At 47.0% G+C, this 24,544-nt stretch overlaps 2 protein-coding genes across 3 annotated transcripts in view; both read left to right on the plus strand.

Annotated features, from left to right (window-relative positions):
- The window catches only part of LOC140410235 (NACHT, LRR and PYD domains-containing protein 3-like), a 437,830-nt gene that overhangs the window by 29,026 nt on the left and 384,260 nt on the right, over positions 1-24,544 (plus strand). The window lies entirely within an intron of this gene.
- On the plus strand, positions 69-22,001 carry LOC140410242 (NACHT, LRR and PYD domains-containing protein 3-like). Of its 2 annotated transcripts, XM_072498206.1 has the most exons (8): positions 69-235; positions 324-389; positions 2,630-4,367; positions 7,674-7,760; positions 10,422-10,592; positions 10,741-10,911; positions 20,982-21,149; positions 21,259-22,001. In XM_072498206.1, exons 1-8 carry the CDS (start codon positions 160-162, stop codon positions 21,344-21,346), a joined length of 2,565 nt encoding a protein of 854 aa, XP_072354307.1. In that variant the 5' UTR covers positions 69-159; the 3' UTR covers positions 21,347-22,001. The 2 variants fall into 2 exon arrangements, with proteins under 2 accessions (XP_072354307.1, XP_072354308.1); XM_072498207.1 differs by lacking the exon at positions 20,982-21,149.

A 24,544-nucleotide genomic window follows, 5' to 3' on the forward strand; every position in this document is an offset into this window, starting at 1 on the left:
TGTATTTACAGTGATGCATATCACCACACCGTGTTCATATCCATTCATCATTATTTTCCACAGAAAGTCACTGAGCTAGCAGAGAAGGGAGAACGGGCGGACAGTTCCAAACTTCTCCTAAATCTGGTGACGGAGAAAGGCTCTCAGGCCCGAAGAGTGATGTGGGAATCCTTTGAGAAAAAGTGTCATGGGGTCCCAAAGCTGGATAAAACACTGAAAGAAATACGGGAACTTGGTACAGTAAAATCATAGTCAATTCAATTTCCAATTCAAATGCTGTAAATTTCATTATGATGTTGTAAAATCTATATCATTTTCAACAGGTTCTAATTCACTTGATTATCTGAATATCGCACACGGCTTATTAGAATTACCCTGTCACCCGAACGGTAAGTGACAACATGGATATTTCAAACAAAAATATACACCGATGAGCAGCTTTTAACTTAGTAAAACATCCCAAGGTATTTCATAGGATTATTAATAAACAAGATATGACGCAAACCACAGAAGGCAGCATTTGGCTATTTTGTTGAAGATGTAAACTTGAAGTAACATCTTTTAAAGTGGAAAGATGTAGTGAGATTTGAGAGGAAATTTTGGAGTTTAGGGCCTCAGCAGCTGAAGAAGGCAGGGCCATCGTGATGGATTAATTAAAGTGGATGTTGCAATAGAGGCAAGAATTTAAGTGAGAGTTTGAAGAGAACTTGGAATGTTGTAGGTCTTGAAGACCTCAGACATAGGGAGGAGCAAGGTTATGGAGAGATGTAAAAAGCTGGATGAGAATTTTAAAATTGAGGCAATACTCAACTGTGAGCCAATGTTGATCAGCGATCACTGTGGGTGATGGGTGAATAGGGCTTGGTATCCATTAGGGCACAGACAGCAGAGGATTGAATGAGTTTAAGTTTATAGAGAGTGTGACATCAGCCAAGAGTGCCGGGAAATACTCAAGACTCAGGACAACAAAACAATGGTTAAGAGTTTCAGCAGCAGATGAGTTGAAGCAGGAATGTCGTCAAGCAATATTATGCAGATGAAAGTACATGGTCTGAATGATGTGGATTTGTCGTTGGAAGCTCTAGTGTAAAATCAGTAGAGAGAATCAGAAATGTGAACTGCAGCCATTTGTTTAGAATGGTCAGAATCTGGTAGCCTGAAAATCAATGGCTGTGGAATCAGTATTGTAGATTGTTGGGTAGACCATCAATACACAGAGTTTTCTGCAGATTCAAGTAAAAATCTGTAGGATTTCTGACACATCCTGACAGTTTCCAGGCAACACATTATTTGACAGAATCAAACAGTTGAGCACTGTTACAAGACTTAAATATATCTGGCAGCATCCTGATACACTGTGAAACCCTGTACACACCTGGCAGGATCCTGATACACTGTGAAACCCTGTACACACCTGGTAGGATCCTGATACACTGAAACCCTGTACACACCTGGCAGGTTCCTGATACACTGTGAAACCCTGTACACACCCTTGCAGGATCCAGATACACTGTGAAACCCTGGACACAACTGGCAGGATCCTGTTACACTGTGAAACCCTGTACACACCTGGCAGGATCCTGATACACTGTGAAACCCTGTACACACCTGGTAGGATCCTGATACACTGAAACCCTGTACACACCTGGCAGGTTCCTGATACAGTGTGAAACCCTGTACACACCCTTGCAGGATCCAGATACACTGTGAAACCCTGTACACAACTGGCAGGATCCTGATACACTGTGAATCCCTGTCCACATCTGGCAGGATACTGATACACTGAAACCCTGTACATACCTGGCAGGATCCTGATACACTGTGAAATCCTGTACACACCTGACAGGATCCTGATGGACTGTGAAACCCTGAACACACCTGAAATGGCAGCATGGAAGCATAGTGGTTAACTACGGCCAGGGTCTCGGGTTCGATTCCCAGCTTAGGTCACTGTCTGTGCGGAGTCTGCCCGGTCTGCGTGGGTTTCCTCCGGGTGTTCCGATTTTCTCCCACAAGTTCCGAAAGATGTGCTATTAGGTAATTTGGACATTCTCAGTTCTCCCTCTTGTGTACCCGAGCAGGCGCCGGAATGTGGCGACTAGGGGCTTTTAACTCATTGCAGTGTTAATGTAAGCCTACTTGTGACAATAAAGATTATTATAAAAATCATCCTGAAGAACTGGGAAACCCTGTACACACCTGGCAGGATCCTGATACACTGTGAAACCCTGTACACACCTGGCAGGATCCTGATACACTGTGAAACCCCGTACACACCTGGCAGGATCCTGATACACTGTGAAACCCTGTACACACCTGGCAGGATCCTGATACACTGTGAAACCCCGTACACACCTGGCAGGATCCTGGTACACTGTGAACCCTGTACACACCTGGCAGGATCCTGATACACTGAAACCCCGTACACACCCAGCAGGATCCTGATACACTGTGAAACCCTGTACATACCTGGCAGCATCCTGATACACTGTGAAACCCTGGAAACGCCTGGCAGGATCGTGATATACTATGACTGACGTTTAAAATGTACAGTGAATAGGATTGTGAGTTCTTTTTTATTCCAATGTAACTAACATTGAGAACCACTTTCTGTCTGTTCTAATTGAAGATGTTCAGGAGAAACACAAGGAGACATTCCGGGTACAAACTGAAACACTGACAGTGAACACTATCCTAATAAAGGAGAAGGTTAAGATTTTCCAGCTGGTTGATCGATACGCTGAGCTAACGATCATTTCTACTGTTCGAGATCGGACACTTGTAGAACATGAACTGCTGGTAAGAGGCCGAGACCATGAAGAGTGGAGAGAGAAAGATCTCCGGAATGAGCTGAAGAAAATCCAAACTGGTCAGTTGTTCCAGAGCAGTTTTTTCCAGAAAAAATCCAAATGTGGGAGTTCAGCAGCAGTGAGTGGAGTCCCGGGAATTGGAAAAACAACAATGGTACAAAAGATTGTTTATGACTGGGCCACTGGGAAAATATACCCAAACTTTCAATTTGTTTTCAGCTTTAAATTCCGGGATTTGAACACAATTAACTGTAGAATAAACCTGAGGAATCTGATACTGGATCAGTATCCTTACTTTGGGAATGTTCTGGGAGAGATCTGGAAAAACCCAGAGGGATTGCTGTTTATATTCGATGGTTTGGATGAATTCAAGGACCGGATTGATTTTGCTGACAATCGGAGAAATACAGAACCTCAGTCCACGTGCACAGATCCCGAAAGCTGGTGTGAAGTGTCTGACATTGTGTACAGTTTAATACAGCACAAGCTGCTCCCAGGATGTTCAGTGTTAGTGACCAGCCGTCCCACTGAATTACATTTATTGGAAAAGGCTGAAATCAGTGTCTGGGCTGAAATCCTGGGATTTGTCGGTGATGAACGGAAGGAATATTTCAACAAGTTTTTTGAAGATCAGACGGTGGCAGCAGCTGTTTTCAAACATGTGGAGGAGAACGAGATCCTGTACACCATGTGCTACAACCCTTCCTACTGCTGGATCCTCGGTCTGTCACTGGGTCCCTTCTTTACACAAAGAGACAGGAAACAGCAGCAAGTTCCCAAGACCATCACCCAACTATATTCCTACTATATTTACAACATTCTGAAAAACCATGGCCGGGAGATTGAAAGCCCCCGCGATGTGTTACTGAAGCTTGGTGAGATGGCCTTCACAGGCGTCTCCGAGAGGAAGATTGTGTTTAGAAATGGAGATTTAATCGAGTACAATCTGCAACCTTCCCAGTTCCTGTCTGGGTTCCTGATGGAACTTTTGGAGAGAGATGATTCTGTCCAGAGTGTGGTTTACACATTCCCACACCTCACCATCCAGGAGTTTGTAGCTGCACTCGCACAATTCCTGACTCCAGATCCCGGGGACATTGGGAAGCTCCTCAGCGAGGCCTATGGCAAGGGAGATGGGCGATTTGAGATATTTCTCCGTTTTGTTGCTGGTCTCTCCTCCCCACAGGCAGCTCGGCCCCTGGAGGAGATTCTGGGTCGATTTCTTCATCAAACAACTTGTGGAGTGATTGACTGGGTAAAGGAGCAGATTGATGGACAGATTGGAAACACAAAGAGCAAAACTGATAAAAGGAATCTCCTGGACACATTCCACTACCTGTTTGAGTCTCAGAATAAAGCACTGGCTCGGGTCACAGTGGGATCTATGGAAACACTTACGTTTTGTAATTTGATAATGACCCCGATTGACTGTGCGGTCCTGTCTCAGACCATTGGACTCTGTGATACAATAAAACACCTCGAGCTGGAGAATTGTCATATTCAGTTTGAAGGACTTCAGCAGCTGGAACCTGTTTTGCACAAATGCCGGGTCTTGAGGTAACTGCTTTTTTACCCCTAACTGTTTGGTCAATTCTAGAATAGTCACAGAAATATTACTGCAGAGAGAAGGAAAACAATCTTTGCAGTTAAACTGGAGTAGCAGATTCAATGCAAATAGCACCTATATAAAATAATCATTTTGTAATTTCCTCTGGATCGGAATATCAAAAATTGATCTTGCTGAGCAAGTCGGGATTTCATTGGGTGGGATTTTCCGGCCCCCCCAATATGTGTTTTCCAACAGCAGAGACGGATCGCCGTTTGGTACCTGCAGAATCATCCGGTCCCGCCAACGTCTATAGTGTTTTGCGTTGCTCGCCCATCCCGCTGCCAAGAAACCCACCGCAGGGGGCGTTTTCGGCAGGAAAGGAAGATTCCACGAGCGGGAAGGGCTGGAAAATCCTGCCGATAGTCTTTATTCGATCTGATGATTTGTTTAAATTAAATAATATTTGAAAGGTTGGAAAACAAAATATAAGGGGCGGGATTCTCCACTCCCGCACCGAAATGCCCACGGCGTCGTGAACGCCGTCGAGGTTCACGACGGTGCTAAACGGCCCCGATCACGAACGATTCAGGCCCCGACAATGGGCTAGGATCGGGGCCGCATCATCTACACGTGCCAGGCCTTGTCGCCGCGTAAAGGCGGCGCTGCATAGATGACGCGGCTGGCGCCGCATAACTGGCGTCACCCGCGCATGCGTGGTTGCCGTCCTCTCTAAGTCCGCCCCGCAAGAAGATGGCGGACAGATCTTGCGGGGCCGCGGAAGGAAGGAGGTCCTCCTTCAGAGAGGACGGCCCGAAGATCGGTGGGCACCGATCGCGGGCCACCCCACATTTGAGGTACTCCCTGGTGCAGGATCCCCCCTCACCCCCCCGCAGGCCGCCCCCCCCAGCGTTCGCGCGCTGTTCCCGACGGCAGCGACCAGGTGTGGATGGCGCCAGGGGAACCCGCCGTTTTGGCCTGGCCGCTCGGCCCATCCGGGCCTGAGAATAGCGGGTGTGCCGGAGAATCGGCATTTTGGGTGACTCTGGCGATTCTCCGGCCTGCGGAACTCGACCGGGCTGTTTCCGCCGCTTGGGAGAATCGCGGGCGGATGTCGGACCGACGTCCCGGGAAATGTTGGCGGCCCAGGCGATTCTCCCAACCGGCGCGGGAGTGGAGAATCTCGCCCAAGATGCCTGTACAAATATATATTAAAAATATTTTACACGCGATCACTTCGAAGAGGGATAGGATGGGAACCTTACTTTATAGGGCATTTAGATATTTATTCCAACACTGTTCAGTGTTTGTCTTGTCATTGTGGTGGGAGGATTGCGTGTTAGACATTGCTTTGGCTGATAATCTTGGTAAAACAGGAATTCATTCAGCTGTCAGTGGATTTCTTTTAGAATTGTTCCAAGTGTTTAGAATTATTCACTGTCCTGAGCATTAGGTACAGAAAGACATTTGAGAAAGGGTCAGTTGTTGAGGCACACTGATCATCAGGGAATAATACAGGACTGGAGGATGTTGATAGGCATATAGACAGCAACAGCAAGGTATCTGATGAATACATTACTGACAGTCCGTAAACATAGATTTTAGGCCCTGTGTCTGCACTGGCTGAAAAACGAGCCCCCCCAGCCTAATCCCACATTCCAGCATTTGGTCTGTAGCCCTACCAGTTACTACACTTGAAGTGACTATCCAGACACCTTTTTCAATCTGTTGACGGTTTCTGCATCAGCTACCATTTCAGCGGGAGTGAGTTTCAGACCCCCACAACCCTCTGGGTGAAAAAAAAATCATTGCCCATTCTCTCCTCCCCCACTCTTTCTATCAAATGTTTTAAATTTTTGCTTCCTTGTCACTGACCTCTGCCAAATAGTCTTTAACAAGACCCTCATAATTTTGTACATTTCAGTCAAATCTCCCCTCAGTCGCCTCTTCCAAGGAAAGCAACCCCAGCATATCCAATCTTTCCTCATAGCTGCAATTTCCACTCCTGGCATCACATTTGTAAATCTCCTCTGTATCCTGACTAATGTAAGGACATTATTTCTGTAAGGAAGAGATCAGAGCTATGCCACAGTATTCAAGTTGTGGTCTAATTAATGTTTCATATAGTTCCATTATAACTTCATGCTCTTATTTTTTTATATAAGTTAATATAATCTTAGGTTTAGCTAATACATCAAGGATTCCATATGCCTTCTTTAACAGCCTTGTCAACCTGACCGTTAGATATCTGCAGACATTCACTCCGAGGCCCCTCACTTCCTCTACATCTCCCAGGATCCTCCCAGTCATTATGTAATCTTTTGCCTTGTTTGACTATTCCAAATGCATTGCCTCACATTTTTCTGAGCTGAATTCCATTTTTTGTGGCCAATTTTTGAATCATCTGCAAACGTCTTGATCATTATCCCTACATTTAAGTCCAAATCATTAATATGGCACAAAAGTCAAGGGACCTTAAACTGCAGAACTCCACTGGATACCACCTTCCAGTCACAAAAATATTTATTAACAATTATCCTTTGGCACTGAGCCATTTTGCATCCACCTTGCCACATTCCCCGAGATCCCATGGGCTTTCATTTTTTTAAATCAGTCTGCCAAGTGAGACCTTGTTAAAAGCCTTGCTAAATTCCATGTAGATCTCATCAACTACACTACCTTCATCAATCTTCCTTGTTACTTCCTCAAAAATGTAACCAAATTAGTCAAACATGACCTTCCCTGAACAAATCCATAAGGACTGTCTTTGATTAATCCATGTCTTTTTAAGTGACAGTTTACCCTGCTCCTCAGGTTGATTACAATAATTTGCCCACTACCAAGGTCAGACTAACTGACTTCTAATTATTTGGTCTATTCCTCATTCCCTTTTTAAATAGAGGTACAAAGTTAGCAGACCTTCAATCCTCCAGCACCTCATCTGTATCCAATCAAATCTTCCGCAATTTCTTCCATGACTTTTTTTCACAGCCTGGAGAACTTTTCACCTCACCCTGGTGATTTATCAAGGATATATATTTCAAGGATGCTAATCCCCATAATACTTTCTCTCTCCCTATGTTTATCACAATTCTGCTGAGCTACATATCTGCGCTGTCACCATTTTTTGCAAAGAACAATACCCACATCCTCCAACTCCACCTCCACATCAAGCTCAGCATAAATGAAGTTGGACAGGATGAAATTCCTCATCAGTGACAGGAAACGTTTGTTCAGTGTTTTTGTAACAGTGGCAGAAAAACTGCATCAAACCCAGAGCTTAATTCGTTTGAGTCTCAATTTTTGTCTCTTTTTAGGCTGAGGAACAATGAACTGAAAGATTCGGGAGTGAAACCATTATTTAAAGCACTAAGGAATCCGGACTGTAAAATACAGGAACTGCAGTAAGTACCAGACTGTGAGATTGTGTTTATAATAACTGGATGTGGCTAATAGTGAACAGGCTCCTGGGGCGCATCACACACAAACTCTGAGATGGTGAGGGTCCGGTGGGCCCTTCCGGTCATTTCTCTTTCCCTACAGTTGTGCGGTTGTGGGTCGCCTTCTCCTGGGGAACAGATAATGCACAGTGTGAGACACTATGACATGGGCAAGGGGTGACCTATGTGTGCTGGGCACATGGCCATGGCAGGTCAGGTGGTATGGGTGTTGGCATATTGTGCAGGGTGGGGTTGCCACATGGTGGAGTTCGATCGCCCTCTAGGAGAGGAGGTGGGGTTAACAGGTGTGTGGGACAGGGTTTGGTGCGAGGGGCACGGTGGTGGTGGTGGTGGTGACTCAACCTGTCTGGCCTGTCGGTTTGCCCATCCCCACCCAGCGCTGCCTACTGTTCCACCTGCTGGGAGGCCGATGGGTATGGGGAGTGTTGCCAGGGACACGGAGCTGGTGACTCACCCTGGCAGCCCAGAGGAAATTGTGCAACGTCTTCCTGCACTGCTGCCCAGTACTGGTGGTTGGGCCCACAGCGCTCACGGCCTCTGCCACCTGCACCCAGGCCTGGTTTACGTCGACGGGTTACAGCCTTCTGCCCAACCCAGTGAGCAAGATGACCCGCCTCTCCTCCACAGCATCCCGTAGCGACTTGAGCTCTGCATTTGCGAATCTCGGGGTTGCTATTCGCGGTGGCACCTTCTTGGCTGAATTGAGTGTGTGGCGGGTGGAGTGCTTATATGTGGCTGCAGCTTGTCAGGCACTCGAGTGGCAATCACGACACCGGCTGACGTGCGTTGCAATGGCACGAATTCCACATGACCCCAGTGCTGGCCCATTAGAATGTCCTGAATGGCTCCAGGACCAGCACTGCCATCGGGACCAGAAAACATCTGCGATTCAGTCCCATGGTCAGCACTTAGTCTCTGAAACGGAGAATTCTGCCCTGTACTCCCGCAAAGTCCCACAAAAGGCAAAATCACAAATGACATACTTTACAATGCGTGCTAATTAAAAAGGTTCCTGCGACATGAGTGCAGCATTGTTTTGTGCAGTTGCTGTACAGCAAATTGTGGTATGCAACCGACAGAGGGAAGCCTCTAAACTCAATTTTGACAGAATAATCCAACTACAGACTCATCCGCTCTTTTTAACATCCAAGACGTGTATTGAAAATTCAGGAAAGAGACCATTCCCGAATGTAGGAATAACACATCACCTCAAAACACCTATACATGTGTAAAACTTAAACACAGATAATTCTTTTCATTTAAAAATTAGAAATGTAACATTCTCTTTGAACTTGGTTATTGTGCATTTATTTCCCTCCTCTCCCCCCCAAAGTTTACCGAATCCTGGGCGGGATTCTCCGACCCCCCGCCAGGTCGGAGAATTGCCGGGGGCTGGCGTGAAACCTGCCCCCACCAGTTGCCGAATTCTCCGGCACCGGATATACGGCGGGGGCAGGAATCGCACTGCGCCGGTCGGCGGGCCCCCCACCCCCGGCGATTCTCCGGCCCGCGATGGGCCGAAGTCCCGCTGCTGGAATGCCTGTCCCGCCAGCGAGAATCAAAGCACCTCTCTTCCCGGCGGGACTAGGTGGCGCGGGCGGGCTCCAGGGTCCTTGGGGGGGGGGGGGGGGGGGGGCGTGGGGCGATCTGGCCTCGGGGGGTGCCCCCACAGTGGCCTGGCCCGCGATCGGGGCCCAGCGATCCGCGGGCAGGCCTGTGCCTTGGGGGAACTCTATTCCCTCCGCCTTGGCCACAGCCTCCGCGATGGCCGACGCGTAAGAGACCCCCCTCCTGCGCATGTGCGGGGATGACGTCAGTGGCCGCTGACGCTCCCGCGCATGCGCGGACTTCCGCCGCCGGGCGAAATCCTTTCGGCCCCGGCTGGCGTGGCGCCAAAGGCCTTCCACGTCAGTCGGTGGAGCGGAAACTACTCTGGCGCGGGCCGAGCCCCTCATGGCGAGTGCTTGGCCCCTAAAGGTGCGGAGAAATTTGGGGTGGCCCGATGCCGGAGTGGTTCACGCCACTCCATCCCGCTGGGACCCCCCGCCCGCATAGTAGGGGAGAATCCCGGCCCATATATTGACACATTTACATGAAAACACAGAATTCAGTGAACATCTCAGAATTGAATAGAGCCATTTTTGCAGTTGGCTCTGGAGAAAGAGGTTTGAACATTTCCAGGTTAATCTCCTTTTGGGCTACACTTTAGCTGTAACCATTCCAGGCTTTGCTTCTTAACCCTTTTGGAATGAGGTTTTCAAAAAATATTAAATGTCCACAGCCAGAACTAAGAGAAAGAATCCGCTATCAGTGACTTTGACGCAATATCCCCGTTAAACCTGCTGAGATCTCTGCTCTGACATGACTGCCGTCTCCTGGCATCAAGGCCACATTAATCCAGAATAGAATGAATAAAATGGGACAAATTCCAATTAGAATAAAGTATCTGATGAGCGAGGGGAAGAAAACACAGATAAGCAAATAATTGCTTATGCAATGGGTGATCTGGTGTACAGAGGCTTTAGTCTGGGTGTGTAAATACACAAACAAGGAAGTCACAAAAGGTGGTACTTTAATCTGTGTCTCTGTTTCTCTGATCACCAGCCTGACTGATAACAAACTCACAGCTAGTTTTGCCAAGGATTTTGCCTCAGCTGTCAGTGAAAACCAATCACTGACAAATCTGAATCTTGGTGAAAATAAACTTGGAGATTCAGGAGTGAAATTCTTGTCTACAGTTCTGAGGAATCCGGACTGTAAAATACAGGAACTGCAGTGAGTATCAGACTTTTTGAGATTATCTGTGTTTGTAATAATTTGATGTCTAACACTGTACATTATTACTGGTATCAGTAATGGTGATATGAATAAAAACTGGGGATTCACCCTAACTCTGCTATTCCCCTTTTCCTCTGATTCTCAGGCTGCATAACAATTGTCTCTCAGAATTTTGTGCTCAGGATCTTGCCTCTGCTCTCAGTACAAACTGTGCACTGACGTCGCTGAACCTGGGTGATAATGAACTAGGCGATTCGGGAGTGAAAATATTGTGCACTGCACTGAGGTACTCGGACTGCAAAATTATGGAACTGAGGTAAATGCTAAACTGTATGAGATTGTCTTTCTAACAATTGCAGGTCTGACACTGAATATTACAATTATTATTGCTGAAAAAGAGATATGCCATTGAAGCTTTTTGTCTTGCCCTCATCAGGACAAATGCAAGACTACCAAATTTCAAAATGAGCAATGATTTATATTACATGAGAAAGGAATGCTGATTGGTTGGGAACGTAAGAGCAGGAGTCAGCCATTTAGTCCCTCGAGTCTGCGTGGCCATTTAACTAGATCATAGCTAATCGTCAACCTCTGGCTTTTCCAAACTTTTCGAGCTGCGGAACCCCCAGTGACTTTCCAAGAGCATCAGGGAATCCCGAGCAGTCTCATGATGTTGATGTCCCTTTTTTGAAGTGAAATAGGTGTGAACACAAATCAAATGTAAACTAGTCTTTTCGAGCTATATCTGCATATTTTTGGAATTGGGAAGAGGCACACAGTCACAAATACATTAGCCAGCTACATGGCTCCCTCACATTAACCCCTGGCCAAGCCATCCTCCCATAGCTGCTTAACATTAACTCCTATAAGTAGTAGCCACTTTAGGAGTGAATAATCTGATAATTAAAAAGTTATTTTAATTAAAAATATTCTTAAGTCATTTTTAATGGGAGGAGGAATTCTGGAAGCTGATCCTCATATTGGACATACGTACCCCTCTCTTCCTCTCACACACACACACACATATTCACCTCTCTCCCTCACACACTCTCATATCTCTCTCTCTCACATTCTCACACAGACCTCTCTCACATACACTCACCCCTCTCACTCTCTGTCTCTCACACACACATTCACCTCTCTCACACAAACGTACACACACTCACCTCTCTCACACACACATTCACCTCTCTCTCACACATATGCACACACTCACCTCTCTCTCACAGGTATGTACATACACACCCCTCTCTCCTCTTTACCGTATCCGCCCACACATCCATTCTCACACACACAACCATCCTCATACACTCACACACGCAGGCATCCTTATTTACACATTATATTGGACATAAACCCCAAAATGTTGTTTTCATAGATCATAGATTATCATGGAATTTACAGTGCAGAAGGAGGCCATTCGGCCCATCAGGTCTGCACCGGCTCTTTGAAAGAGCACCCTACCTAAGTCCACACCTCCACCCTATCCCCATAACCCAGTAACCCCACCCAACACTAAGGGCCTTATTTTTGTAAGACTGTGAGGAAAGGAAAGGTATCTCACCCCAGGAGTGATTTCACAAAATAGAGATATGGGACGGGATTCTCCGACCCCATGCCGGGTCGGAGAATCGCCGGGGGCTGGCGTGAACCCCCCCGTGGCCCGAAGTCTCCACCACCAGAGATTCAGTGGGGGCGGGACCACTCCGGCGCGGGCCTAGCCCCTCAAGGTGAGGGCTTGGCCCCTAAAACCTTTGGGGCGGCCCGACGCCGGAGTGGTTCCCGCCATTCCATTACGCCGGAACCCCCTGCCCCGCGGGGTAGGGGAGAATCCCGCCCATGGTGTCTTCAAACAAACTTTACTAATGCAGTATTAAAATATCTTAAACATCACACAAGAAAGTAGCTTAGAATTAGCCCTTTAAATAATACGAATCAATACAGTGACACAATAACCTAAACTGCTATCTTTATTTACACTCAAACAACAAAATTATCTCAGCTCTGAATCCACTTTTAAATACAGTTAGCTCACAGAAATAATTGCTGTCCAGAGTCGTCTTGAATACTTCACTTTGATAGAGATTTTTTGAGACTGCTTTAAAGAAGCAGACCTGACACTCTGTCAGAAAAATGCAGAATCTCTGGCTGTATTTCTTCAGGAAAATTCTCATCTTACCTTCCAGTGAAAGACTAAAACTCTCTGAAAACCTCAACACTGACCGCTTCAGTCTCCTCACATGAACTACATCATCTTACGAAACTGAACACAACGTCTCTAATTAACCACTCCACAGGGAACCCTCTTAATACAAATAAAAGTCCATTAGCCCAAACTTTTGCAATGCTTTATAACTGCACCCCTGGCTCCAGAAAGCCTAGCAAACTAGGATTTTTAAAACCAGTACTGCAACATTCATACACACACTAACCCAAGCTTTTAGCCCTTACTGCTCCAAGTACATATAATACAATCTATCTGAAATTCCTACATTCATAGAATCATAGAATTTACAGTGCAGAAGGAGGCCATTCGGCCCATCGAGTCTGCACTGGCTCTTGGAAAGAGCACCCTACCCAAGCCCACACCCCCACCCTATCCCCATAACCCAGTAACCCCACCCAACACTGAGGGCAATTTTGGACACGAAGGGCAATTTAGCATGGTCAATCCACCTAACCTGCACATCTTTGGACTGTGGGAGGAAACCAGAGCACCCGGAGAAAACCCACGCACACACGGGGAGAACGTGCAGACTCACACTTCATCCTTAAAAAATGAACTAGCAATATAAACAGGTGGCTTCATTTCTTTTAAAATCTTTATTATTGTCACAAGTAGGCTTACATTAACACTGCAATGCAGTTACTGGGAAAATCCCCTAGTCGCCACACTACGGCGTTTGTTCGGGTACTCAGATGGGAGAATTCAAAATGTCCAATTCACCTAACGAGCACATCTTACTGGACTGGGAGGAAACCGGAGCACCCGGAGGAAATCCACACAGACACGGGGACACGTGCAGACTCCACACAGACAGCGACCCAAGCTGGGAATCGAACCTGGAACCCTGGCACTGTGAAGCAACAGTGCTGACCTCTATGCTACCATGCCGCCCAAAGCCTTTCAACTCTAAACATTTCTCATTACAAAACACAACAAATACTCTAAAGGATACATCTCGCTCTCTGCAAGTGTAATCGTTCTCTTAGGTCACTTTGATTTTCCACCAAAGGTAACTCAGTAATTTATCTAACGCACTTTATGATTCTGAATGATACTCAGTTGCGTTAAATTGCTTTATTCCCAAGGTATCCATAACTTCCCTGAATAACTTCGACAAATTTTGATCCCTGATCTGATTGGATTTCTTTTGCTAGTCTGTAACTGATAAAATATTTGGTTAACTCCTCTACAACCCTCTTAATAATATTTCTGAATGGAATGGCCTCTGGAAATCTAGTAGACACATCCATTATGATCAATAAATACTGATTCCCACTTTTCATTTTAGGCAGGGGGTCATACGCAATAAATTAGGATCCTAGTAAAACGTTCCTCAAATGCTTGAATGGGTATTAAGGGTTGTGGGTTTATTGCTGCTTGAGGTTTTCCTATTGCCTGACATGTGAGATTTACTACAAAATCCAACTCCATCCTTATGTGGTCCAGACCAATAATTGAGTTTTCCTTACTCCTAAATGATCACCTACAAGAACCTCATGTGCTACCACAAAACCTCCTTTCTATAACCCACCGGTAATATCACTTGAACTTCTGCCCACGTCTCATCTGATTAAATATATAAAGTCGCCTTTTTCTCATGAGTTCATTATTTCTAATATAATAACTGAAATACACTCAGATTCTATTTCTGCATATGCTTTCTGATACAACTGCTTTATCTCTGAATCTTTCTGCTGTAATTCTATCAACTTTCTTGAACGAAAGATATCCTCTTCATCCACCACTGCTCTTGTCATCCACCGCCTGCTCTTGTTCTTTATCTACCATCTATTAAATATTGTTTCTAGTAACTGAACTTCAGCCTCCCTATTGGTATTCCTCAAGTTCTCTTCGTCCTGTCTCAACCTGTGGCTTTGTGATCTTGTCACCACACCAGGGAAACACCCCAGGATATGCTTCTTGTAACACCTCAGTTGTTTGACTTTCCACTAGCGTTTCAACCATGGTAGGCATCACTCCCGCTTGATGATCTAGCTATATCATTGCGCAAGATAAATTGTACCCCGAGAAAGGTAATTTTTCTATCACCCCGACCACCAACACTACTTTTCACCGGACTCCCCAACCTTACTTTACATAGTGGCACAATACTCCTTTCACCACAAATTCCACATATTACGACCTTTTCTGCCAATACTCCTTCTGAACTAAATATCTCCCTATTTCTCACCAATAAAGATTGACATGCTCCTGTATCCCTTAAGATCTTAATCTCCTTACCTACTCCATCTTGTACATATAAAAAATACGTACTCTCACAAACAAAATCTTTTAAAAATCCGGGGCTGGATTCTCCGCCCTCCCTGCACCACATTTCTGCCCCGACACGCCGGCGGAATTCTCCGTTATGCCAGACGGTCGATGGGATTTCCCATTGTGGGGTAACCCCATTCCGTCGCGAAACCCCCGGGGCACCGGCAAAACGGAGAATCCCGCAGGCGGAGAATCCCAACCCCGGTATCTGGGGCGTCATTCTCCGAGACTTCCGCACCTTTTTGCCGGCGCGATGCCCGTCTGATTTGCGCCGGCTTTGGCGCCAGTCGGCGGGCATCCCGCCGTTGGGGGAGAATTTCGCCCCTGATCTTTGCCACCAACCTCTCAACAGACTGTACACTCTGTTACACCTTTTCCAATGGAATCATGTTTTTTTCAACTTTAATAAACCACACTGGCTTATCTTGTTTTAATGAGCCTGTCTTCCCAGTACATTTCTTAAGCAACCTTGGAGCGACTTTATGTATCCAACTTTATTCCAATGAAAACACATTTTCTTATCTCTCTTCCATTATCATAGGTTTCATTTTTAATGTGAGGCAAACGCTCCTTAATATATCCAACTCGGCCACCTTTTCTTCACTGCCTGTGAATTTCTAATTTCCCCAGTTTCAATCCTTCTCAGCTTGAAATTAATGTAAAACTAGGCTTTGCTTTGTGAACTAATTCAAAATCATCTGCCATTTCTTCTGTCAGTCTAGTAGTTTTAACCCTTTGCTCTTCCACATGAGTTCTCACTACTACAGGAAGTGAATCTTTAAATTCTTTCAAAATAATTGTTTCCCTAAGAGCATCATATTTTGTTTAATTCTTTCAAATTCTATATTCTTTCTGATTCTGTCCTCAGATTTCTAAACTGTCTGTACGTTTACATGGAAACACACATGGAAAATAGAACCAGGAGGAGTCTATTTGACCCTTCTAGTCTGCTCCGGCCTTCATTATGATCATGGCTGATCAAGTTCAATAGCCTGATCCCGCATTCTCCACATATCTCTTGCTATGTCTAATTCCTTCTTGAAATTACACAACGCTTTCACCTCAACTACTTTCTATGATAGTAAATTCCACAGATTCACCACTCTCTGGGTGAAGAAATTTCTCCTCACCTCAATTCTAAAAGGTTTACCCCTTATCCTCAGGATGTGACCCTTAGTTCTGGACTCCCTCACCATCGGGGGTACATTCTTTCTTATCGACCTTGTCTAATCCTGTTAAAATTTTATACATTTCTAGGAGATCATTTCTCACTCTTCTAAACTTTAATGAATATAACCTTAACTGATTTAGTCTCTCCTCACATTACAGTCCTGCCATCCCAGGAATCAACCTGGTAAACCTTTGCTGCACATCCTCCATAGCAAGAACATCCTTCCTCAGATATGGATACCAAAACTGCACACAATACTCCAGGTGTGGCCTCACCAATGCCCTCTCCAATTGCAGTAAAACATCTCTATTCCGATACTCAAATACTCTCGCTATGAAGGCCAACATACCATTTGCTTTCTTTGCTGTCTGCTGTACCTGTGAGCTTACTTTCAGTGACTGATACACAAGGTCTCACAGAGTATCCACCTCTCTCAAGTTAAGCCCATTCAAATAATTATCTGCCTTCCTATTTTTGTTGCCAAAGTGGATAACCTCACATTTATCCACATTATACTGCATCTGCCATGCATGTGCCCAATCACTCAGCCTGTCCAAATCTCGCTGAAGCATCTTTGCATCCTCCTCACAGCTCACCCTCCTACCCAACTTGGTACCATCTGCAAATTTGGAGATACTACATTTAGTTCCCGCGTCAAAATCATTAATATATAATATGCACAGTTGGGGTCCTGTTCCAGGTCCTTGCAGTACCCCACTAGTCACTGCCTGCCAATCCTCAGAATTTCTGGAAACCCAAGACCTGTCTGGACAGCAGTTAGTCGCTGGGGTTGAGCCGTTCTCTGACTGTTTGCTCACTCAGTGGTTACGACCTCCACCTGATGTACCGCTGCACATGTGTGTGGTACGCACATAGTGCCCCAGGAGCCTCTTCACTACAATGCCCAACCGAGATGAGTGACTGTGGGATGGTGGAGGGTGTTGGAGACAGCTATGACGGAAAGTCGGTGTCGGCCCTGGACTGGTGCTCCAGGCTGTCGCGGGATGGTGTTCGGGGGCTTGCCTCGCTGTCCAGTCCCAGCTCATCACTCAGTGTGCCCTGGGGTTGCAGTCGGGTGCGGGGGGCACCAGAAGGGCTTGCTTCGACGCCAGGTAACCTGCAAGACACAAGACATGATTGGAGTGAGTGGTGGAGGAGCGGTATGAAAGTAGAGGGATGCTGGGGGGGGGAAGGGGGGGACAGTGGGTGGTGCCACATGCTGTAGGGACACCACAACTCAGCGGAAGCTCATTGCCTCTCTGCATCCACCTCCCAGCTCACCCACCCACCAACTTTGTATATCTGCAAATTTGGAGATACTACATTTAGTTCTCTCGTCCAAATTCCCTGATGCCGACCTCCACCTCAGCGACTGCCCACTATCCAGGCCCATGGACAAGGTCCAATGCCCGCTGCTTCACGACGGTGATGGACCTCCGGGCCCCTCCAGTCTGCTCTCTCTCTCTCTCTCTGATTGTGCACCACCATCTCCTGGTGGGGGGGTTCAGAAAATGCACAGTGAAAATGCACAGTGTGAGGCTGTCAGATGCGGGCAGCACAGTGGGTGGATAGCTAGTGGCCTGTGTATGCAGGTCACCCGGCCATGGTGGGCGGTTTGGGTGTTGGCATGTGGTACAGGGTTGGGTGTGAGCAGACTGCGGTGGGTTGGGTTTGAATGCCTTCTGGGTGGAAAGGGTAGTAGGGTGTGGGACAGGACTTGGTTCCAGGGGCATGGTGCTGATTATAATAATAATCTCTATTAGTGTCACAAGTAGGCGTACATTCATACTGCAATGAAGTTACTGTTAAAATCCCTGGGTCGCCACATTCTGGCGCCTGTTCGGATACACTGAGGGAGAATTCAGAATGTCCAATTCATCTAACAAGCACGTCTTTCGGGACTTGTGGGAGGAAACCGAAGCACCCAGAGGAAACCCACACAGACGCAGGGAGAACGTGCAGACTCCACACAGACAGTGACCCAAGCTGGGAATCGAACCCAGGTCCCTGGTGCTGTGAAGCAACAGTGCTAAACACTTTGCTACCGTGCTGATTACTCATCCTGGCCGCCCTGAGGAGGTCGTGCAGCTTTTTGCGGCACTGCTGGCCGATTGTGGCGGTTTGGCCTCTTTCCACCTGCGCCCTGGCCCGGTGTACAGCAGAAGTTGGCAGTCTCCTTCCCACCGCAAGGAACAGGGTGCCCTGCCTCTCTTCAATGACATCTAGCAGGGCCTCAAGCTCCGCATGTGAAAAACAGGGTGCCGGTCTACGTGGTGCCATCTTGGCTGGAATAAGTGTGTGTGAGGGGAATGGAGTGCTTATATGCAGTTGCAGCTTGTCAGTCTTTCGAGTGCCAAACCGTAGAACACCACCGATTTTGGGACCGTAGAATCCGGCTCAATGGGCACGATTTAACTAAATGGGAACAAAGTACCATAGCAAGCAGGTTTAGCCGCGTGTTTCCCAGCGCTCGTTTGATAAGGGGCCTCAACAGGGAATACGCCGTTTTGTGCAGCGAGAAATCGGGACACCGTTTTTAAATGGCTTCCCAATCTCCAAGGCTCCGAAAGCAACCCCAGAACTGCCCACGCCCCAATACACTATGGGAAGGTTCCCGGCCTGATCCCACCCACACTACAAATGCCAGCTTGGCACCTTGGCAGTGCCATTTTGGCACCTTGGCAGTGCCAGGCTGACACCCAGATGGCATTGTCAGGGCAGCACTGCCAGGGTGCCTCAGTGGCACCAGCAGTGCCAGGGTACCACCCTGCTCAAAGGGCATGCCCCAGGTGGTCTCCAATCCCCTGGGAGAGCCCCAAGAATGCCTCTCCCATCTGCTCCCTGTTTGTGGAGACCAGTCCTGAGCGGCACTCGCCCGAGTTCTCCAAGGCAAGGGAGATTGATCCCACACCTGGGTAACACAGGAATCTGCACGTTACTCCCACGCCTCGAGTAACTCAGGAATCTGCACATTAATGTGAGACTAGTTGGCTGCCTTAATATGCTGATTTGCTTAAAAAGTGATCCCGCCCGCAATTCCCAAGGTTCAAATCGCAACGTCCCGCAAGATTGCGTTAAATTTCACGAGGCGTTGCAAGCTGGGTAAATTCCAGGAGTCTCCGATAAACTACTCTGCAGGGAACCCTCTCAATATAAATGAAAATCCATTCGTCCACTCGTTTACGATGCTTTAATTGCACTTCCTGTAGCCTCAAAGCCTGGCTGCCTTGCAAACCAGGATTCTTTTTGAAACACTACTGCAGCAATCATACACACACAAACCCAGGCTTTTAACCCTTACTGCACCAAGTACATATAATACAATGGGCTGGGTTCTCCATCGACAGGTTCCTCCGTTTCGCCGGAAGCAGACTTCCACCTGTGGATTTCCAGGCGGCATGGGGGTGCCCACAATGGGAAACACCATTGGCTGGCTGCTGGGACGGAGAATCCCGCTGCCGGTGGGGGCATACCACACCAGAAAATGGGATGGCAGGATGGAGAATCCTGTCCCATGTATCTGAAATTCCTACATTTTTTACAATATGCATATGCGTGCGCGCACACCCTCACACAGACACATGCTTATCCTCATGCACAGCCGCACACATATCCTCATGCATAGGCACACACACATCCTCACACTCCTTTCTCCAAGCCTCAAACGTCACTGCTGCCGCATCTCCTCGTCATCACGTCCACCTCCCTTCCACTTCTCGCTGCCGCTTCTTCGCTTCTGCCTGGTTTGCCTTCTGCCGGCTCCCACCTCACCTTCGATCTTTGGTTTTGGCTGAGGGTATTTCTGTCCAGCAACAAGAGGCTTGTTTGATTGGTCTATTTGATCTTTCTAATTAATTGAACTTTGTGCATTCAAGCAGGCATTTGCCAGTCATGTGGCGAGCCGTAGTTTTGTGGACCCCCTGGAGAACCACCCCCTCCCCCCTCAACATCCTTTCTGCATTTAGAACATACAGTGCAGAAGGAGACCATTTGGCCCATCGAGTCTGCATTGACCCACTTAAGCCCTCGCTTCCACCCTATCCCCGTAACCCAATAACCCCTCCTGACCTTTTTGGCCACTAAGGACAATTTATCATGGCCAATCCACCGAACCTGCACATCTTTGGACTGTGGGAGGAAACCGGACCACCCGGAAGAAACTCACGCAGACACGGGGAGAACGTGCAGACTCTGCACAGACAGTGACCCAGCGGGGAATCGAATCTGGGACCCTGCGCTGTGAAGCTTTAGTGCTAACCACTGTGCTACCACGCTGCCTGCTTTATCCTACCTCGCCCATTGGGAATTTCAATGAGATCATCTCTCATTCTTCTAAACTATAGGGAATACAGGCCCAGTATCCTGATGGTTGGTTGGCAAGTCAGCTCTGATGAGTCAAGGCATTTAAAATTTAATTCAGATTGAACTTAAGAATGGGGAAAATAGGTCCCTGGTGCATTCTCCAAGGCAAGCAGACTTGCCAACAAATCAGCACCCTTTTCTCATGCAGTATAAATGTTGTTCCCTTTGAAATTTGGCATTTTTGCATCTGTCCTCATGATTGAGAGACTCAAAGCCTGGACAGCATTTTGGCAAAACTCAGGTTTGTAAAATTAAGCAACTCATTATTATCAGTATTGATGTTATTAATAAACACTGGAAATTGACTCTGATTCCTTTAAAGTTTTTTCTCTCCCTCTCTCTGATACCAAAGCCTATGGGGTACCGGTCTCTCAGATTCCATTTGTGATGGTCTCGCTTCCACTCTCAGCACAAACACATTATTGAAGGTTCTGAAACTGGGGGGAAACTCATTCACAGATCAATCTATCCCTGCTTTTAGCAAGCTCATCTTGTCTTGCAAGAGTTTGGAGCGGTTTGTGTGAGTATTTATGCTAATGTTCAACGTCATGAATAAAATAGAAACTGGATTCATTCCCTTTTATGCGCAGTGTTTAACTATGATTATTGTTATCTTTAATCTGTTTCAGCGTCTGGCAGAATCAATTGAGTTCAAATGGAAAGAGACACCTGGAGGCATTGCAGGAATGCAGACCTGGACTGAGTGTGGCAGTGTGAACATTTCAATGTCTGAGCATTTCAGCTCTGATTCTCTGAACATTGTTCTCTGATTTCCTGTCCCCTCCCACCTGGCCGGGCTCCAGGTTGAAATCCTATTGGCCGTTTCCCAGTTTCCACCTCGAGTTGAGTGAGTGTCATCTCCCATTGTGACATCAGAGGCACAGCAACAGGGTCACCAGACTCCGCCTCCCAGCCCCACAGCGCGGCTTCTGCAGGAGATCCGGGGCTGAATGTTCCCCAATGGGGCACTGGGGAAATGTACAGACAGGAAGGACCCAGGGTGGGCCTCAGTCTGGCTGCAGTGGTACACTGACAATTACCCTCAGTATTCCTGTGTTTGGGGATAAAGTACCCAAATTCCTGTTCAGTATCAGTGCCCAGTGACCCTGCTGGTAAGTCAAACTGTGTGGGTTCACACCCAATGCTGTATCATTGGTTTTCCAGCAAGTGGTGAAAGTGGAAATTTTCCTGAAGGAATAGGAATTAGAATTTGAGGAATGGGCATATGTTGGGAATCTTTAGGACTGTATCAGGCTGAATGTATAGTTACGAGACATGTTAATGATAATGACAAGTGGAGCAGGAAGAGTGAAAAAAGAAACGAAGTGCAAAAAATTATTTAATAAAACGTAAATCAAATTGAGAATTTCTACAGTGATTGCAGAATTGTTAAATCAAGAGAGATACAATTGTTCAGAGGACATTGATTTAAGTCCTGACGGGCATTGCTTAAATCAGGGGATCTCAAACATTTTGCTTCTGAATTCCCCTCCAATTTTATAAAAATTCTCCGGGTCCCCTGTGACACAACGTATTCCTTTCTGTATTAAAAGTGTAAGCGAAGGCATGAAATTGTGTTGTTCAGAGGAGAATATCTGCAATCTGCCATGGCTCTGAATGTTAATTTGAACAGGCCTCTGTGCCTCGGATCAGAGATGGAATTGGTCTGTCTGACAGTTGGATGCTTTCTCAATGAGGGTGCTCGCGGTTATACTGTTCAGTCTCCTTGATATTCCTCTTTGAATTCGACTGTGTAGATGCCTCAAATTCCTTGGCATAGAGGTTATCATGGCGGCATTTAACGGAAACATTTCAAAGTGTCATTTTGAGTGTGATTGGTGGGGACACTATTCCCCAAGGGGTTCGGAGGCATAACAGCAGCGTCACTAATACCGCCTGGGAGTCAGTGACAGTGGCTGTCAGTGCAGACAGCATTTCAAGGATGTCTGCTGTGTGATGTTGGAAGACGACCAACGACCTCTACAGAGCTGCAAGGGGAAGTTACTACCTCTCTCCTGGCATCAGTTCCACCTCCAACCCTCAAATTCCCAAACCCCCCCTTCCCCAAAAACCACTGACACCTCACACCTTCCCCACGCCACATCTGAACTTTGTGTTTGCTCCTCAGAATGCCATGGCACCCACCAGCCACCACTTCATGTCCACACACATGCCATCTGCTATAGATCCCCCAACCCATCAACCACGAGGCTCACAATGCCCTCTCTTTGTCCCTGTAGGAGAAGATAGCCCACAATAAGTGTGAAAAGGCCAAGATGGGGGCGCAGAATACCAGAGATCCCAGTCCCGCACCCTCCTCCCCCCCCATACGAGGAGCGGGCCATGGAAGTCATGGGGTTGACCGAGGAGAGCATTCACCGACAGTAAGGGTAGCCCGCGCCACAGAGGTGAGGATCCGTTGCCCTTCACTCAGATGACCTGTCTCAAATGAGTTGTTCATGTCAGACAAAATTCCGTCGCTCTCCATGTCCATTGGTTCGACGTCCATCTCTTAGAACCACAGAATTCCCACAGTGCAGAAGGAGACTATTCAGCCCATCTGTACCAACACTGAAAAATCACCCTACCTAGGACCACTCTGACACCCGATTCCTGTAACATAATCTGCACATGTCTGGACACTTGAGAAATTTTATCATGCCAATCCACCTAACCTGCACATCTTTGGACTGTGGGAGGAAATCAGAGCAAACTCACGCAGACACGGGGAGAAAGTACAAACTACACAGTCATCCAAGCCTGAATTGAACCCAGGATCCTAGCACTGTGAGGCAGCAGCGGTTACCACCGTACCACCCCAAAGTGGTAGTATCCAAGGCATAGCTCAGTCTGCGACGACCATGGCTAAGGGCCTCGGCATCATGTCCCAGATGCAGATGGTCATTGCCGAGGCACTGCAGAGCATGGCCCAGTCACGGGAGCATCACTGAAGTCAGTCGAGGGCCCCGGCTCCAGAGCACGTCGGCCAAGGGCATCGAAGGCCAAAAGGCGTGGAAATCAGCAGGCTGCCTCCACCTCTTGATGTGCATCCTGGGGACACACCTAGATATAGCAGTAGACCACAAAAGATCAATAAGAGAGAGGAACTTAGTGGCCAATGGGGTGGGCACTATCTGTAGCTAGGGGAATGGAAATGTCAAATGTTCACAATTCATGATCAATGAGGGAATTTAAACATGTTACACCTGATACATGTGAATCCTCTGTCACATTAATCTTCACAGCAGCCTGCCTACACCAACACATCCTGTTGCCCTATGCTCCCTCCAACCCCCCCCCCCCCCCCCCCCCCCGGGCACAGTGGTCCAAGATTGAATGCCCCGATGCATCATGCCACCATGTTAAATTGCCCCATGGTGTCAAAGGATATTAGTTGGGGTTGCGGAGATAAGGCTGTGGAGTGGGCCTAAATAATAGGGTACTCTTTAAGAGGTTTGGTGCAGACTCGATGGGCCGAGTGGCCTTCTTCTGCCCTCGAGGAATTCTATGGCAAACCCCAACTGAGCTCTGGTAAACAGTGTTTCAGATATGGCCAATCACATCTCAATGTTTCTCAACTCATGCTAATTTTGCTACTGGGCAAATCACTACCCATTATTCCTCGAAATGATTACATCCTTTGTCTTGTCTGTTATTTTGTTTTCATCTCCGGTTCACTGTTAAACACGTTAATTTCCCACATTCTTCAACCAGATTGGCAGAAATGCAAATTGATAGAAGTCCATTTGGCGTCACATATGTGGAAATCTCGACGTCTTGGTCAAATGTACTTGCCATTAGCTCTTTAGCAAGCCTACCTTTGTGATGAACTTTGACTGGCCAACTTTTTTGATGCAATCTTCCAAGCGTGGAATATGAAACACATCCCTCTTGGTGACGGTATTTATTCTCCTG

The sequence above is a fragment of the Scyliorhinus torazame genome, chromosome 4 (genome assembly GCF_047496885.1).
Source record: "Scyliorhinus torazame isolate Kashiwa2021f chromosome 4, sScyTor2.1, whole genome shotgun sequence".
NCBI lineage: Eukaryota > Metazoa > Chordata > Chondrichthyes > Carcharhiniformes > Scyliorhinidae > Scyliorhinus > Scyliorhinus torazame.